The 17,660-nt window shown below is 44.0% G+C and overlaps 1 protein-coding gene across 1 annotated transcript in view; it reads right to left on the reverse strand.

Annotated features, from left to right (window-relative positions):
• SPI (BEACH-DOMAIN HOMOLOG A1) overlaps positions 1-17,660 on the reverse strand; it is a 70,812-nt gene that overhangs the window by 37,643 nt on the left and 15,509 nt on the right. Inside the window, exon 4 of the mRNA XM_087685163.1 lies at positions 15,426-15,511. Coding sequence (XP_087541289.1) covers positions 15,426-15,511 — 86 coding nt within the window. The remainder of the gene's footprint in view (positions 1-15,425; positions 15,512-17,660) is intronic.

The following is a 17,660-nucleotide window of genomic DNA, read 5'->3' on the forward strand; positions in this document are numbered from 1 at the left end:
GAAGGAGAAGACGAAGGGTGACCACGAACTGAGATGTCCTCCAATAGGGATATGGGCAACAATGGAGTGAAGAGGGAAGAGTGTGGGAGTGACGGAGAAAGAGGGGTGAAGAATGACTAAAGTGGTGTAGAATGAATGAAGTAACTACCTATTTATAGGTATAAGGTATCTAGGGTGGTACACGACTATGTGGGCGCCCACTAAAAAAGTGGCCAAAATGTGGACACCGTCCCTTTTTGGGGCTGTCAATGCGAAAGCCTAAATGAAGTGTGTAAACTGAAGAAGCGGTTTCTCAACGTCCTCTCTCAAGCCCAAAAAGGGATTAAGAAAGAGGAGTGAAGAGAGATACCAAGAAAATGTAGAGGATCCAAGATTGCCACTCGAAAGGTAACATGTAGTAAGGAACAGTAGACAGGATAAACTATAGAACCTGACTCCACCTCGGGAGAGAAACCACTATAACTTTATGCTAGAAGGAATTTGAAGGCCTTGTCACCAAGTCGCAGCAGTACCTCCAAGGCCTCGATCTAAGTAGTACCTAAAGATCCTAGGTATCAACAGGAAAAATGACTGCTTGAAGACAACCATCCCAAAAGAATAAATTGTGGGTGACGAACTTCATGATAAGTAGTTGTTCCCCCCACCCGAGCGTGGAGACGCAGGGGCTCCCTCTAAAGCCGGAGAAGTAGAAGCCCCCTTTAAGGGCAAAGAGAGTGCATCCCCCTCTACGAGAGAGAGAGAGAGAGAGAGAGAATCTAAAAACTCATGGATCACGGACTCCAAATCATCCAATGACGAAGGAAGTGCTGCTGGTCATGCCGAAGAAGGTATCTGGGGTATTGAAGGTATCAAAGAACTCTGAGAGGTGGCCTCTCGAACTCGAGTAGTCGAGGGTGGGAAAAAGGGAGGCTCATACTGAACCAAGGGTAGGCAACAGTGCACATCGATGTCTCTCAATGGAGTGGACTACAAAGCCAAAGTAATGGAAGATGTCAAACAGCCACTATCTCATGAAGGAGTAGACTACCGAGGGGATGGTATCCAACAATCACTATCTCTCGGTAGAGTGAACTGCAAAACCACAGATTGTCAAGGTGGCATTCCTGAAACCCCATAAGAAGTAAAAGCAACCTCCGTAGCGTATTGCAGCAGTTGCAAGGAGGCTATCGTACCAATCAATCCTCCTATGGCTTGAAAGAGCAATGCGCATCGGATGCATCTTATGGCCTTGAGCATAAAAATTTGAAAGCCAGTGCAAAATAAACTCTATGGCCCAAAATGGAGAGATGGCACAACAAGGGTCAGGGGGTAGACACATATACTCCTAGGGTATAGGAAGCAAAGGTCCATGTCGCCAAGCATCAAGGGGGGTTCCGCTGATGCTGGAAGATGAGCACCCTGTGGTCTATCCATCTGTCCGTGGAGAAGTCATAGCACCTAAGTGCCAACCTGTAAAAGGGAGGGTGGGTGGGAGAGGAAGAGAAAGGTATCTCTATCGTGTGATGTAGCAGAAATGAAGAGGGATATCAGTGGATGATGCAGTATCCACAACCTGTCTTTGCCTTCTTTGATGTAGAGGATCTTTGTAGCTCACTAAGCACCTTTGGTTCTAATAGGATAACCCCCCAACAAGGAAAGTAGAGTGGTGGCAACCACAACTTGTCTTTGCCTTCTCTGATCTAGAGGATCTTCATGGCTCACTAAGCACCTCTAGCTCTAATACCATGTCAAAAAATTACAAAGACCAGAAAGATAGTAGAGTTTGCAAGGAGAAATACTAAGTGTGTAAAGGAAACACCAAGAGAGAAAAGAAATTCAAAAACACAAGAACATGATGATGATACACTAAATCATGCTATGAGAAGAAAAGATGATACAGCAGTGCCAAAGCTCAGAAGATAACTACATTGTCCTATCTGAATTAGGCGGCAGCACCTATGGAAATCTACACAACAAAGGAAGTGAAACACAGTACTTTGGACAGTGGGCTATCGAAGTAATCACTGGAAGGTGAAGGACAATTGTTGAGGGAGCGAACCGTAGTCCTCTAATTCCGTCGGAGATGAGGAGGATGATTATGTTAGAGATCAGGTCATAGCCTGATCAGGGGCAGCAGGCTGGTGCAGTCGGACTGCCACGTGGCAGTCCGACCTGCAGCAGCCAGTCGGCTGCATTTAATGCAGCTGCCTGGCTATTTCTGGCGCCCTATTTCCCCCGGTTTTTCAGCTATTTATACCTGGCACTTTCAGCAGTCTGGGACACTTCTCTGCTCGTAGATTACAGACCGGTGACACGCCCAGATTCCGTCTCTGTTCGCAGATTTCAGACAGCAGACAGTGCAGACTGCAGCGGACTTCGAGGTGGACAGCAGGTTGCATCGTCGAGGTGGAGACACGCAGTCCAGCGCACTGCGCCCGTGTATATATCTGCATATCTTTGTATTCAGCATTCTTTATACAGCAGATCTTCATCATCCACTATCTCTTTCTCTCTCTTCTCTCTCTGCGTTCTCTCTCTCTCAGTCCTACGCTTCCGCACCGCTGCACTCTGACATGGTATCAGAGCAGTGTTTGAGGGCTGACTGAGCGCAGAATCAACCTGAAGAGGAGTTTCCATTGCGACACAAATTTGCGTTTTTTGCGTTTAAGGGCAGACAGGAGGGCTGCGCCTTGGAACAAGGCTGAAACGAGTGTGGGCGCACAGGAAAGGAGGACAGGTGGTGGATTTGCTGCTGTTTACTGCTGTTTGACGCGGAGGAAGTTTGAGTTTTTAGCCTACAAGTGCAGGTTTTGCTTTTTCATCGCCTCCGGCGGGTGAAGAAGGATCAGGACGCGGAAGAGCCTTAGCAGGCTGAGTTTTACCAGTCAGAGGGGGCTGCTTTTGCGTTTGTGAAGGCATTGCAGGTGAAGATGTCTACAGAGATTGACTTGGAGTTCCAGGCGATTATGGACCGGAAGGTGCCTGTCTTACCGGCTCTTCCTACAGATCAGAAGCTCGAAAGCGACAACTACCGCATTTGGCGCGTTATGATGTTGGCCATTCTTGAGTCCTATGATTTGGCGGAGTTGGTACAGGAGGAGATTGACCGGCCCTCGGTAAGAGATGAGTCCAAACTCTCTTCCGATGCTCGTGCGGAGTTGGCCAAGGCCCAGTCTCATTGGGACAAACTGAATGCCAGGATTCGATCCTTTCTCTTTCTATCATGCACTACGGCCGTGATCGCTCACATCAAGCACTTGACGGTGGCTCGGGAGATATGGCTGGAGCTTAATCAGATGTACAATCGGATGACCCTAATGAAGCGGGTTTCTTTGGAGGTACAGATGCGGACCTTGTTCGTAAATAAGTCTTCTTCGCTACGGGAGCACATTAACAAGCTAAGGCAGCTACAGATGCAGGTTCAGAATGCGGGGAAGCCGATTTTCTCCGAAGACATGGCGATCACACTATTATCCCAGTTGCCGCCACGATTCGGTACATTTTACTCTGCCCTTATTGCTTCGGGGCGAGAGTCTACTCTTCGGTGGGAAGAGTTGGTTCCTATGGTCTTGAACCAAGAGGAACAGTTAAAGGGACAGAATGCTTCCAAGTCGGAGGCGCTGACAGGTCAAGCCTCTCAGAAGAAGGGGAAGGACCAAAAGAAGAAGAAGGGGGATAACAAGTCCAAGAAGGACAAGGACAAAGACTCCACATGCCATATTTGTGGAAAGACTGGCCATTGGAAGAAGGATTGCCCTGACAAAGACATGAAGGACACCAAGAAGAAGGACACCAAGGATTCTGGAGCGGTGGCTGCACCCTCATCAGCTACATTTCTTCATCTAGCTGTCATTGAGGACGCTTCACCGAATGCTTCTGATGATACGATGATGGCTACCCAGGCTCGAGAGTGGATTGTTGATAGTGGTGCCTCACGGCACATGACTCCTTCATCAGACGGTCTTGCCCAATTGCGACCCTCGCGTGGGCAGATTCTCATTGGAGACAGCTCTTCAGTTTCTGTTGCAGGTCGGGGTAAGATGTAGCTTATTCCGGATGGACGAGGTGGTACCCATACCTCAGAGGTTTTGCATGTACCAGGATTAGGGTACCATCTCCTTTCAATTCATAAGATTTGCTCTCTTGGTCTTTTGGTGGAGTTTGACAGTACTACGGTGCGAGTCCTTAATCGTGGATCGAGGAAGGTTCTCTCATCCGGATATGAGGAGAACGGCATTTACAAACTGAAGTCTTCCACCGCCCTCTCTACTCTTCTTCTTACCTCTCAGTCACAGTCCGAGTTATGGCATGCTCGGTTTGGTCACCTGAACTATGACTATCTTCGGAGGGCGTCACGTGGACAGCTTGATCGAGGGTTGCCGGATATAGTGGTGAGCCAGCAGCCATGTGTCTCCTGCATACGGGGGAATCAACATAGGGATGCCATTCCCCACATAGCTTCGCGGCGCTCTACTTCACCGATGGAGCTAGTATCTACAAATCTATGTGGCCCTATGAGGAATGAGTCCTTGCGTGGGAGCTCGTACTTCATGCTGATCGTGGATGACTACAGCAGGATGACATGGGCCTACTTTTTGACACTAAAGTCAAAAGCTTTTTCGCACTTCAAGGATTGGCTTCTCTTTGAGGAGAACCGATCAGGCCGGAAGTTGAAGACCTTGCGATCCGACAAGGGAGGTGAATTTGTTTCTAATGAGTTTGCTCGGTTTTGTGCAAATAGAGGAATTCACCAGGAGTTTGCCAATACCAACACTCCTCAAGAAAATGGTATTCTTGAACGGAAGAACCGCAGTGTGATCGAGATGGCGTGCACCATGATGGAGCACCGACAGACCCCTCAGGTTCTGTGGGCCCAAGCTGTGGCTACTGCAGTCCACATCCTTAATCGATCCCCTACTTCGGCCGTGAAAGGGATGACCCCATTTGAGGCTTATTTTGGGACGAAGCCCGATGTTTCTTACTTTCGGGTCTTTGGGTGTGATGCCTATATTCACATCCCCAAGGCTCACCGTGATAAATTTGAAGCAGCTTCCCGAAAACAGGTATTTGTTGGCTACAGCTCCCAGTCCCAAGCCTACCGACTGTGTGATTCCGTCAAGCGGGATGTGTACACTAGCCGTGATGTGCGGTTTGTGGAGGTTCCGGCTACTTTAACGGGTGAGGAGCATCCCGTTCTTGGAGATCCAGGGGAGAGTTGGGCTCCTTCGACAGTTCCACTGGAGCCCGTGCCTTTTGATTATGATTCTGTTTCTGACACAGAGTCTACTGTTCCACCGGACACCTCTGAGGAGTTACCGCCGATGGATATTCCAGAGTCTTCTAATGATGGAGAACGACGAGGGGAGGTTCGGCCTCCTCCTCGCTGGGCCCGTGACACACTCTGTGATTCAGGGATCGAGGGGGTTCCTGAGGAGTAGGGACCGCAGGATGGTCCGCGGCGGTCACGGAGGCACCAGGCACATTCTACGGAGCTTGTTTGCTCCAACTATTGTTTGATGACCCGTGTTATGCAAGATCGAGAGCCCACCTCCGTGAAGGAGGCTTTACAGTCCGCACCATGGAAGAAAGCAATGGAAGCCGAGTTGGAGGCTATTGAGAGGACTGGCACTTGGTCACTCGTGCCTCGCCTCCCGAAGAAGAAGGTGATTGGAGTCAAGTGGGTCTTCAAGACCAAATACCTAAGCGATGGTACTTTGGATAAGCACAAGGCTCGCCTTGTTGCTAAAGGTTTTGCACAGCGCCCAGGGATTGACTGTCATGACACTTTTGCCCCCACAGCTCGTATGGCGACCATTAGAGCTGTTCTTGCTTTGGCTGGCCATAGGAGATGGCCTGTTTATCAGTTGGATGTGAAGTCGGCCTTCCTCAATGGTGATTTGAAGGAGGAGATCTATGTTGAGCAGCCTCCTGGCTTTGGATCTTCCGACGGGAACGTCTACAGGTTGAAGAAGGCCTTGTATGGCCTCAAGCAGGCTCCGCGTGCGTGGAACGAGAAGATTGATTCGTTCCTCCAATCTCAGTTGGGATATCGGCGGTCCACGGCCGATCCGCAGCTGTATGTTCACACTTCTGAGGATGGTTGTGTGCTGTTTGTATTATATGTTGATGATTTGATTGTCACAGGTGATGCTGCACAGCAGGTCCAAGAGACGAAGTCAGCTTTACATCGGACGTTCGAGATGACGGACTTGGGTCTACTCCATTTCTTTTTGGGCCACGAGATTTATCAGTCTCAGAGGGGAATCTTTATCTCTCAACAGAGATATGTACAGGAGCTCTTGGTGTCTTTTGAGATGGAGGATTGTAGGGCCCTCTCTACTCCTATGGATCCGAACTGGAAGGCCACTTCCCATTCAGCTTCTCCTTTGGCGGATGCGTCCCGCTATCGACAGTTGATTGGGTCCTTGATTTGGCTTCTCAACACGAGGGTTGATCTATGTTTTGTTGTTGGGCTCTTGGCAGGGTTCATGAGTGAACCTAAGACGGTGCATTGGCAGGCTGCTCAGAGGATACTTCGGTATTTGAGGGGGACGTCTAATTTAGGGATTCATTACCCCGCAGGGACAGATGGGTCAAATCTTGTACTTGCAGGTTGGAGCGACTCGGATTGGGCCGGTGACGTGGACCACAGGCGGTCTACTACAGGTTACTGTTTTACCTTGGGTGCAGGTGTTATTTCATGGAGTAGCAAGAAGCAGCCCACGGTAGCCCTTTCGTCTCTACTGAGGCGGAGTATCGGGCCGCGTCTTCCACCACATGCGAGGTTGTGTGGCTTCGGCGATTATTGGAGGAGCTTGGGTGCCCCCAGACTCGTCCTACATTGCTGCGATGTGACCATGAGAGTTGCATTGCCTTGGCAAGGAATCCTGTTTTTCATGCCTGGACAAAGCACATCAAGATCCAGTACCACTTCATCCGAGAAAAGCTTCTCGATGAGACTATCACTGTGGAGTACTGCAAGACGGAGGACAATCTTGCGGATTTGTTTACGAAGGCGCTTCCTCAGGCTTTACTTCGGAGACATTCCAGATCCCTCAGGCTTCTGCCCTGCCCAGGCTCTGAGAGGGGGTGTTAGAGATCAGGTCATAGCCTAATCAGGGGCAGCAGGCTGGTGCAGTCGGACTGCCACGTGGCAGTCCGACCTGCAGCAGCCAGTCGGCTGCATTTAATGCAGCCGCCTAGCTATTTCTGGCGCCCTATTTCCCCCGGTTTTTCAGCTATTTATACCTGGCACTTTCAGCAGTCTGAGACACCTCTCTGCTCGCAGATTACAGACCGGTGACACGCGCAGATTCCGTCTCTGTTCGCAGATTTCAGACAACAGACAGTGCAGACTGCAGCGGACTTCGAGGTGGACAGCAGGTTGCATCGTCGAGGTGGAGACACGCAGTCCAGCGCACTGCGCCCGTGTATATATCTGCATATCTTTGTATTCAGCATTCTTTATACAGCAGATCTTCATCATCCACTGTCTCTTTCTCTCTCTTCTCTCTCTGCGTTCTCTCTCTCTCAGTCCTACGCTTCCGCACCGCTGCACTCTGATAGTGTGACATTAAAAGTGATATTTAATGTTACATTAAGGTCATAAATATGAAATGTGACATTAAAAGTGACATTTAATGCCACATTAAGGTAAATCTAGGGGAACATGCACGAGAATGACCGTCCGGGCTTTTGGGCGCCCGAACGGGGTTAAGGGGAGCCTAGAGAGTAAGGGAGTCCAGGAATAGTAGGACTTCAGGAAGTTGACGGCTGGCAAAGGGATCCAGGTAGGGGGCCAGCACTTATCTAGGCGTGGCTGGGAGGTGAAGGACACTCGTGCTTTTCATCGTTTTGAGTTTTCTGACTCTCCGTCATCTATCATTGGTATCAGAGCCTATGTTTCAGATCGTTAATCGAACAGAAATCCGTCAGGTTGTCAGTCGCCAGTCAAGCCGTCCGTCTTTGTAACGTCGCGTGAGCACCAGGCGACGGGCCGTGAAGAAAACGAGGGGGAGAAGCGCCACGTCACATCGCGTTTGTACTTGGCACAGTGAAAACGCGACGGGTCGGGCCGTCGGAACGGGCCATGAAGGAAAATAAAAAAGAAGCGCAGCGCCACGTCACATTAATGTGACATTCAACGTTACGGGCAGAAAAAGAAAAAGAAAAAACGTGGGTCGCGAGGACCGGATCAGGCGTGGAGCTGCTAGCATCAGACGTGGGTCATTAAAAAAAACGTGATTCTGTCACGATTACTGCTGACGGGTTAATGCAACTGCTCCTGAGACGGATATGACTGCGACTGCTGTGAGAGGGACAGAAGAATGTCAAATACGACTGAAGTCAGGAAATTGAATTTCCAGTATGATTACTTCACTGTTCTAATTTGGGAAGATACAATTTGTTTCTTACTCTTCGAGTTTCTTTCCGAATCAACAGCCACTATCTGCCATTAAAAATCAAGGAAGTACTTTACTTGTATGCAAATTTCTTATTTTTGCTTTCCAATTCCAATGTATTAATGGCAGAAAAAGGGAAAGAAAGGGTAATGGAAAGTTCTAGTTCTGGGGATCAACCTATGGTAGATCCCCATGATCCAGACATACAAGAAGAACAATGGGAAGAATTTTTTGCCACGCGAGAGCAATTCGATGATCTTACTGCTCGTGTGCAAACTCAGGGGGTTCAAATGGAATTTTTAACCCAAACACTTACTGAAATTCTCAATTAACTTTATTGTTGGAAAGAGATAAAAATAAGATAGAAACCTCGGATGTCCCATCTTCATCGAAAGATTTAGATGTGACTATGCGAGATCCTAAAGAACCCCAAACTTACCATAAATTGAGGGATAATCCAGTTTTAAAGGATATGAAACCACCTCAATTTTACGGGGAGGAAAAAGATAGGAATAAAGACACAATCTTTAATTTCCTCCAAAAATGGGAAGATTTACATAAATTGAAAAATACCCCACCACATCTCCAAGCACTGGAGGCTAGTTTAACTTTGGGGCCTAAAGCATATAAGTGGTGGCGAACTTTAAAGGAGGCGAATAAAATACCTGAAACTTGGGCTCAATTTGAATCCGTCTTTTTAAAAGAATTTCTTCCTGAAAATGAAATGGAAAGAAATTGGGAAGATTGGGATTATGTCAGACAAAAGGGACGACCCCTACTAACATATCTGGAGGAATATCGTGAGATAATCCTCAAACTGGAAGGAATTGATGAATTCCAAAAAACAAGAGGATTCATTAGGGGATTGGATAAAGCCTGTAAAAAGGAAATAAAACGGAGTTTACCTAAGACGTTGGAAGAGGTAATTAAATTTGCATTAATTTATGAAGATAGTACACGTCCAAGTACACTCACTAGTCTCACGGATACGGAGCCCAAGTCTAAGGAATTGGAAACCTCAAAATTTGTGGGCAAATTTAAAAGGAAAATGCCATTTTTCAAGGGTAAAAAACAACCTTTTGAAAAGAAACCATATATGAGGCCAAAGTTAAGTCCTGATGACTTTGATAAGGCCAAAAAAGAAAAATTGTGTTTTAATTGCCTATCCCCTAACCATGCTGCTTGGAATTGCCCTCAAAAGAAAAAGGGGGAAGACAAAGGAAAGGACAAGGGCAAGGGAAAAGAAAAACAAATCCATGTAGTGCAGACCTTAGAATTAAAGGGCCATGAAAAGTATAAATCTTTAGAGGTCTTGCACATGGATGTACAACATAAGTGTTGTATGTCAACTTCTATGTGGCAGCCTACTTTTGGGCCACATGATTTACTTAGAGTACATGGATTGATAGCTGGAAAACGGGTTAGAGTCATGATTGATGACTCTGCCACACATAATTTTATAAATTATGCACTCATCAAAAAATTGAAACTTCCCCAACAAAACAGTGAACATCAATATGTTGTTCGTATGATGCAAGGCCAAGACAATAAAATATGGGATACAATGGTATCCAACTTGGAAATCGAGATTCAAGGATATAAAGATAAGCTTGATTTCCAAATAATGAACATGGAAAGAGCTGATATTGCTCTAGGGAGGGAGTGGCTTGGGGATTGGAACCATCCTTAAAACGTAGCTATCACCATAATACACTGGAATTTGAAAGGGATAGTAAGACTTTTGTCATTCAAGGTGAACATGAAGTATCTGATAATCCTTTGCTATGTTCTACTAAAGTTCAGAAGCTGATAAAGAAGGAAGTTTGTGAGGTATATATGCTATGGTCTCTTCCTGTACAGAATACTTTTACTTTCTGTAATATTAAGCAACAATTTTCTTATGTTTGTGAATTGAATGTTAATAATGAATTGAACAGTTTGTTAGATGATTTTAAAGATGTGTTTCCTTCTGATTTACCAAGCGGCCTTCCACCAGATAGGGGTGATATAAGTCACCCAATTGATATAAATAAGGATACACACCCAATTTCGAAACCACCATATAGATTAAGTGAAACACAGTATCAAGAAGTTGAAAGACAAATTAAGGATTACCTGGATAAAGGATTTATTCAACCTAGTAATTCACCTTGGGCTTCACCAATTTTATTGGTAAAGAAAAAAGATGGTTCTATGCGACTTTGTGTTGACTATAGAGCACTTAATAAAATAACGGTGAAGAATAAATTTCCTATGCCCAGAATGGAAGATCTTTTTGATCAATTGCAAGGGGCAAAATTCTTCACAAAGATAGATTTAAGATTAGGCTATCACCAAATAAGAATTAAGGCACAAGATGTTTCCAAGACGGCATTTCGTACTAGATACGGGCATTATGATTTTTTGGTGATGCCTTTTGGCCTCACTAATGCACCAGCTACCTTTATGAAGCTGATGAATAGTGTTTTACGGCCCTATCTAGGATATTTTGTAGTAGTCTTTTTTGATGATATCTTGATCTTTAGTAAATCAAGAGAAGAACACTTGGAACACTTACAATTAGTATTCCAACTGTTAAGAACACATTCCCTTTATGCGAAGAAAACTAAATGTGAATTCTTTGCACAAGAGGTCAAATATCTAGGACATATTATCTCGAAAGAGGGAATCAACATGGATCCAGAAAAAGTAAGGGCAATTATTGAATGGCCACCTCCAAGGAACCTGGAAGAGCTGCAGATCTTCCTAGGTTTATCTGGATTTTATCGTAGATTCATTCGAGATTATGCCAAAATAGCTGTTCCAATGACAGACCAACTTAAAGGGAAAGGGAAAAGTTTTAATTGGGGAACAGATCAAAATGAAAGTTTTCAAAAACTTAAGGTAGCTATTGCTACAGCTCCAGTACTATTAATAGTGGATCCCAATAAACCATTTGTGGTTGAAGCTGATGCCAGTGATAAGGCAATAGGCGCGGTCTTATTACAAGAAGGTCGACCAGTTGCTTTTGAAAGCAAGAAATTAGATCGTGCAAAACAGAATTATTCTGTTTATGAGAGGGAGCTATATGCAATAGTACATGCAATGAAGAAATGGAGGCACTATTTGTATGGTGCCAAACTTTTGATTTTATCGGATCATGAAAGCATTAAGTGGCTTAATGATCAACCAGATTTACACGGGCGTAAAGCCAGATGGGCCGAACTCCTTCAAGAGTTCGACTATGAGATCAGATATAGAAAAGGAAAGTATAATATAGTAGCTGATGCACTCAGCAGAATGCCCATCATTAATGAATTGAGTTTTACTCAGTTCACTTCCAACTTGCTTGAATCTTTAAAAGGGAAATGCCAGGTTGATCCGGCATATTCCAACATATGGGAAGCAATAAAAAATGGGGATCCAAATGAAAGTGCTTCTACTGAGGGAGGAATATCTGAGGATGTTCAACAAGGAAATGGAGCATCAGGGGTTGCTCAAACTGGATTCAAGTGGATGAATTTTACCATTGATAATGGTTATTTACTCTACAAGGGTAGGGTATGTGTCCCGAAAGATATAGAAATAAGGCGCCAGATACTCTTTGAGTGTCATGATACCCCTAGTGCGGGACATCCAGGAGTTAATAAGACTTATAGTCTTATTAAAAGGCAGTTCTATTGGCCTGAAATGAATAAGGACGTCCTTGACTATGTGGTCAAATGTAATAAATGTCAGGTTAATAAGGCTGAAAAATTAAAAATGGGAGGACTTCTCCATCCATTAGAAATTCCTTCGGGAAAATGGGAGAGTATCTCCATGGACTTTATTGTTGCTCTACCTAGAACACAGAGGGGGCACGACTCTGTGTGGGTGATTGTGGATAGGTTAACCAAAATGGCTAGGTTAATTCCAACTTCAACTGATGTTAAAACACCAGAATTGGCTAGATTGTTCGTAGAGAACATATACCGATTGTATGGCCTTCCGGCAAATATAGTTTCTGATCGGGATAGAAAATTTGATAGCCATTTTTGGCGTGCGGTATTTAGGAAATTGGATACTAAACTTAGCATGAGTACGGCGGATCATCCGCAAACAGATGGGCAAACTGAAAGGGTTAACCAAATTCTTGAAGATATGCTTAGGGCATATGTAAGTAAAAGGCAAACTAATTGGGAAGAGTATTTACCGATAGCAGAGTTTGCATATAACAGTGCCAAGCACTCTTCCACTGGATATAGTCCATTTATGTTAATGTATGGGTTTCAGCCCAAAGCTCCTTTTCCAGTAGGACTGCATAAGAAAAAGGTTCAGGCAGCTAAAGATTTTTTGGAGGATATGAATAGTATGTTAAAATTTGCTCAAGAAAATATTAAAAAAGCTCAAAATCGAGCTAGAGCATATGCAGATCCTCACCGAAGAGACATCTCCTTTAAAGAAGGAGAATTGGTCTATCTTAAGGTGCCTGAACAAACCAAAACTATGAAAAAGGGACATTGTCCAAAGCTTTCACCAAGGTATTGTGGTCCTTTCATAATACTTAAAAGGGTGGGAGAATTGGCTTACAAGCTCCAACTACCTGCTGGTAGTAAAATACATCCAGTTTTTCATGTAAGCAAATTAAGGAAGAAGCTGGGTGATTTGGATAATCTAATCTTAAATGATGATATTGAGGAGTTATTCTATGACCAATCTAATCCACATGAACCAGAAAAAATATTAAATGTTCGTAATAGACGAACGAGGAATACTATTTATCAAGAATGTTTGGTTAAGTGGAAAGATTGTTCAGAAGAAAGCTCAACATGGGAGCGAGTAAGTACTTTAAAGAAAAGGTTTCCCGATTTACAGTTAGATCTTCCAAGTATCGTTTTCGAGGACGAAACCGATTCTTAAGGGGAAGGAAATGTGACATTAATGTGACATTAAAAGTGATATTTAATGTTACATTAAGGTCATAAATATGAAATGTGACATTAAAAGTGACATTTAATGCCACATTAAGGTAAATCTAGGGGAACATGCACGAGAATGACCGTCCGGGCTTTTGGGCGCCCGAACGGGGTTAAGGGGAGCCTAGAGAGTAAGGGAGTCCAGGAATAGTAGGACTTCAGGAAGTTGACGGCTGGCAAAGGGATCCAGGCAGGGGGCCAGCACTTATCTAGGCGTGGCTGGGAGGTGAAGGACACTCATGCTTTTCATCGTTTTGAGTTTTCTGACTCTCCGTCATCTATCAGATAGATTACTAGCTATCGAGAGAGCGAGCTGCAGTCCTCAGATGCTAGGGAGTAGCCTACGCAGCAAAACGCAAATCCCAAAGTGTATCGAAGCTGTCAAACATAGGTAGAACAGCCCAGATGCTGACGCCAGGGGATGGATGATGACACCAGATGAAGGAACAGCCACCAAGAGGGTAAATGCAGCATGTGAAGGCCTGTCAACCCAAAAACGTAAGTACCTCGGGCTGCAGAAACTCACACCAGATGTGGGGTGATGCCAAGCAAAAAGATGTTGATGCCAGGCTGGGAAAGGTAACGCTAGATGCGGAGAAGGTCTCCAAGCAGCCAAATGCGAATCTGGTGAAGCCTAAAAGGTGAGGAAGAGGTCGCCAGCTATGAAGGACCGACGCCAAGGTAGAAGTCTTGTTGCCAACATTCTAATGATGACACCAGCAGGGTGGAGCCTCCAAACAAAGCACCAGAGTGATGGGATAGGGTGCCTGAAGGAGAAGAGGAAGGGTGACCACGAACTGCGATGTCCTCCAATAGGGATATGGACACCAGTGGAGTGAAGAGTGAAGAGTGTGGGAGTGACAGAGGAAGAAGGGTGAAGAATGATTGAAGTGGTGTAGAATGAACGAAGTGACTCCCTGTTTATAGACATAAGCTGTCTAGGGTGGCACACCACTATGTGGGTGCCCACTAAAAAAGTGGCCAAATGTGGACACCAGCTTTAGTGCGAAACCCTAAATGAAATGTGTAAATTGAAGAAGTGGTTTCTCAACACAACGATCTTAAATTAAATTCCTACACATGTACGATCATCTAGCAATAGGAATAAAAAGCAAGATTTGAATCCGGGTTGATAAAATAAGTGGTCTAATACTTAATGTGACCAATGAATTACCAAGGAGAAGAACTTAAAACTGATGAGCTGCAAGAAGCATCGCAGACTCTCCTACTATGAACACATAACCTCAAGCTGATTATTTACTCAAGATTGAGGAAGAGAAAGTGTTTTTTATGGAAATCTCAAAAAGGATATGCCTAATTGCCCCTATTCCCATGCATGTGATGTAACATGTTTTCCAATATTGAACATTTCAATTATACATGTTGAAAATGCAAAAAATAGTGAACACAAGAACCAAGATAAGCTGACACTAAGACACACAAGTCCTTGCACCCATAATGTGAAAGATAAGCAAATCATCACCAAGACCATACTTTGTATGCAAGCAGCACTTATTGATACACAGTATAAAACATAGCGTAAACTCTTTAACAATCTGCCTTTAAAGCATTTACAAGTAAAAACCCAAGATTAAAACATTTTTTCTTGTGCCCAATGCTACAGTACAGACCAGATTAGATTTGCAGATTATCACGCACTTACATGAAAATCATGCACATTAATTGACACCAACCTGGACATAAATATGGGAACTAAGTTACACATAAATAAATCAGACTATGGCCCCAATGAGATACTCCTATATAGTCATGCATCAGTTCAAGACCAAATACCACTTTTGAGAATTCTATAAATTACCAAAGAGCCCACCAGAGTGAATATAGAATGTCTTCAAGTATTTTTTTAAAGGATCGGAATTCCACAAATGGGCTTCCCTTCTCTTATGGGCCCACTGACTTATGTCTCTTCAATGCTGACACCCTATCCAAGGTTCCACTCAAACAGTAGCAAGGATACCACATTAAACAAACACAGCTTATAAAATCCTACATTGTGGAAGGCCCCAAAGGTGTAAAAAGACACTAAACATTCAGTTTCCATCTTTTACTTAAAGCCAAAGAGGGAATTGAACTGTCAAAGAGAACATACGTATTTACAAAGTGAGTGGGATTCCCTGTCTGCCTTGCAAGCTTGCAAAATATCTCAATTGCTGTCTCCAACGCTGCTTCTTTCTCCTGGATAGAAAAACATGAGATAAGGCAAGCAGTAACTTACAGGAATGAAATTCCCTCCTCTCGAGGACCTTATGGTGTCTTTGACTAGTTACATCATTTCCTCCCTCCCTCCCTCCCTCTCTCTCTCCCCCCCCCTACAAATCTGTGTAAGCACACCATACAACATACTATGCTTAACAATAAGAATAGTTGCTTATTTTCATGACTAACCATTTCAATAAAAAGGAAACACTGAATATTTGAGTCTTGAGTATGACAATTATTCAGAAGTAATCACATCCCTAGAGTGAGGAGAACTATCTCTCACTCTCACAAGATCATGCAAAAAGATGTACCCATTCACACATGGATCAAATGTACATATTTATTATGCAACAAAACAGCTGATTTCCTTTCAAACTGAAAGCTTTTAAAAAGGGAAAATTAGCATTTCTTCATGGTTGTCCAGCAATAGATTGGCATAGCTTCCTTCCTAATTCAAAAGTGGAAGAGAGCTTAAAAAGGATGTGTTGTTGTGAATTAACCAGTCCCCTATCCTGAAAACAGCAGTGAGAGAAGAGGGAAATTGAGAGATTCAATTTGATGAGAAGTGGAGGATGATGGTGGAGATGGATCTCAACAACTTCAAAGCTACCTCAGCTATTGTATAATAGATCACAGCAACAAAAACTTGATGAAAATGAAAGAAAGAGAGCCCCTTTTATATGAAAGGAAAGCTTGAGTGCAAAGAGGGAAAGCAGAGTAGCACAAGACAAGTGTCTGTCCAACCACATGCCATGAAATGACAGAAGTGTAGAGGGACACTTTGGAAGCTTCAATGACTGGTGCCTTGACACTTTTCTCTTGTTTTTGGCTTTCCTTCTTTATCTGAAAATTGTCAACAATAGAAACAACTAAATTTACTAAGGATTGTCAAGACATACACTATATTTAGAGCACCGTCCCTATATTTAGGATTAGCGTTTTCATGCCAATCTTATGCTCCTCCTTTAGTGTAGAAACCCCACCCCCAATTTGGGTATATCACTTGAAATCCATTTCCAAGTACATTGCAAAACCAATTCTAGAATCTTCATATGAGATTTCTATCCAGGAATGTATGCAATGTGCATCCTTAACTTTCAGTTCATACCATCTTGTTGATTGTAATTACTATTTTGGTGGATCTAGCCTACAGTCCAAGGCATTAATCCTTTTTGTGTGCCAATCTGACCCTCGTATGCTTGAGGGACAAACTAGGTCCACCCAATTGGGTCATATAGGTACAAGTGTGCATTATCTTTGTTCTAACCCACTGCATGGGTTGACCACAACCTGTGACCACTCTCAGCACAGCCAGCTCTATTGCATTATGTCACTATGTCTTGTTCAAGGTGCCATCATTAAAGCTTGGTCCCAACCATGGCATGATATTCAAACCAATTTGATTTTTTGTCTTTAAGACCTTATGGCCTTGTGTGTCCCCCTTCCTATATATGTCCCTCTTTTCCACCTTCAACTCCGGAGTCCCTCCCTATTCACACATGAATGCAACATAAGAGATGATACAGTCAAAGACAAAAGGCAAAGCTTGTGGCTCACTTGCATTATTTGACCTCATAAGGTGCAAGCCTTGATTTCCTGAAGATGAAGCCAACAATAGTATAATGATCAGAGGACTTTGGTCCCTAGATCATGTCTACTAATTATAGTACCATGTAGATCTACATGGATGAATTTGATTGAAGAGACCATCTTGGAGCAAAGGGCCAGCTGTGTGCAAAAGTTCCCAATGCTCTCACAAAGAAGTTAAAAAATCATCTGCATCATGAAGGAAATGATCATGTGCTCATAAACCATAAGGGAAACCTCCTTTCAAACCTTTAAAACTTAGCTTGGAGATCTGGATTCCTGGTGTCAAATTTGAACTTAATCATTATGACTCACTCCTCATACTAGCATAGCACTCCCAAGACCCAAAATGCATCCCAAGGAAACTACTCCACAGTGCATCCTGAGTGGAACTAGGACTCCATCTATAGAGTTTGTCCAACTCTATTTGGGAAGCACCCATCTTTTGGGCCATGTACCTTTAATGTCCACCAACTTATCTCTGTCAAGAGATCCTATTTTGCCCTACTATAGGACACCAACCTCTCACACACATCAT

Source organism: Lygodium microphyllum, chromosome 9 (genome assembly GCF_053477565.2).
Source record: "Lygodium microphyllum isolate KBCC chromosome 9, Lygodium_microphyllum_v1.1.10, whole genome shotgun sequence".
In the NCBI taxonomy this organism is placed as follows: domain Eukaryota; kingdom Viridiplantae; phylum Streptophyta; class Polypodiopsida; order Schizaeales; family Lygodiaceae; genus Lygodium; species Lygodium microphyllum.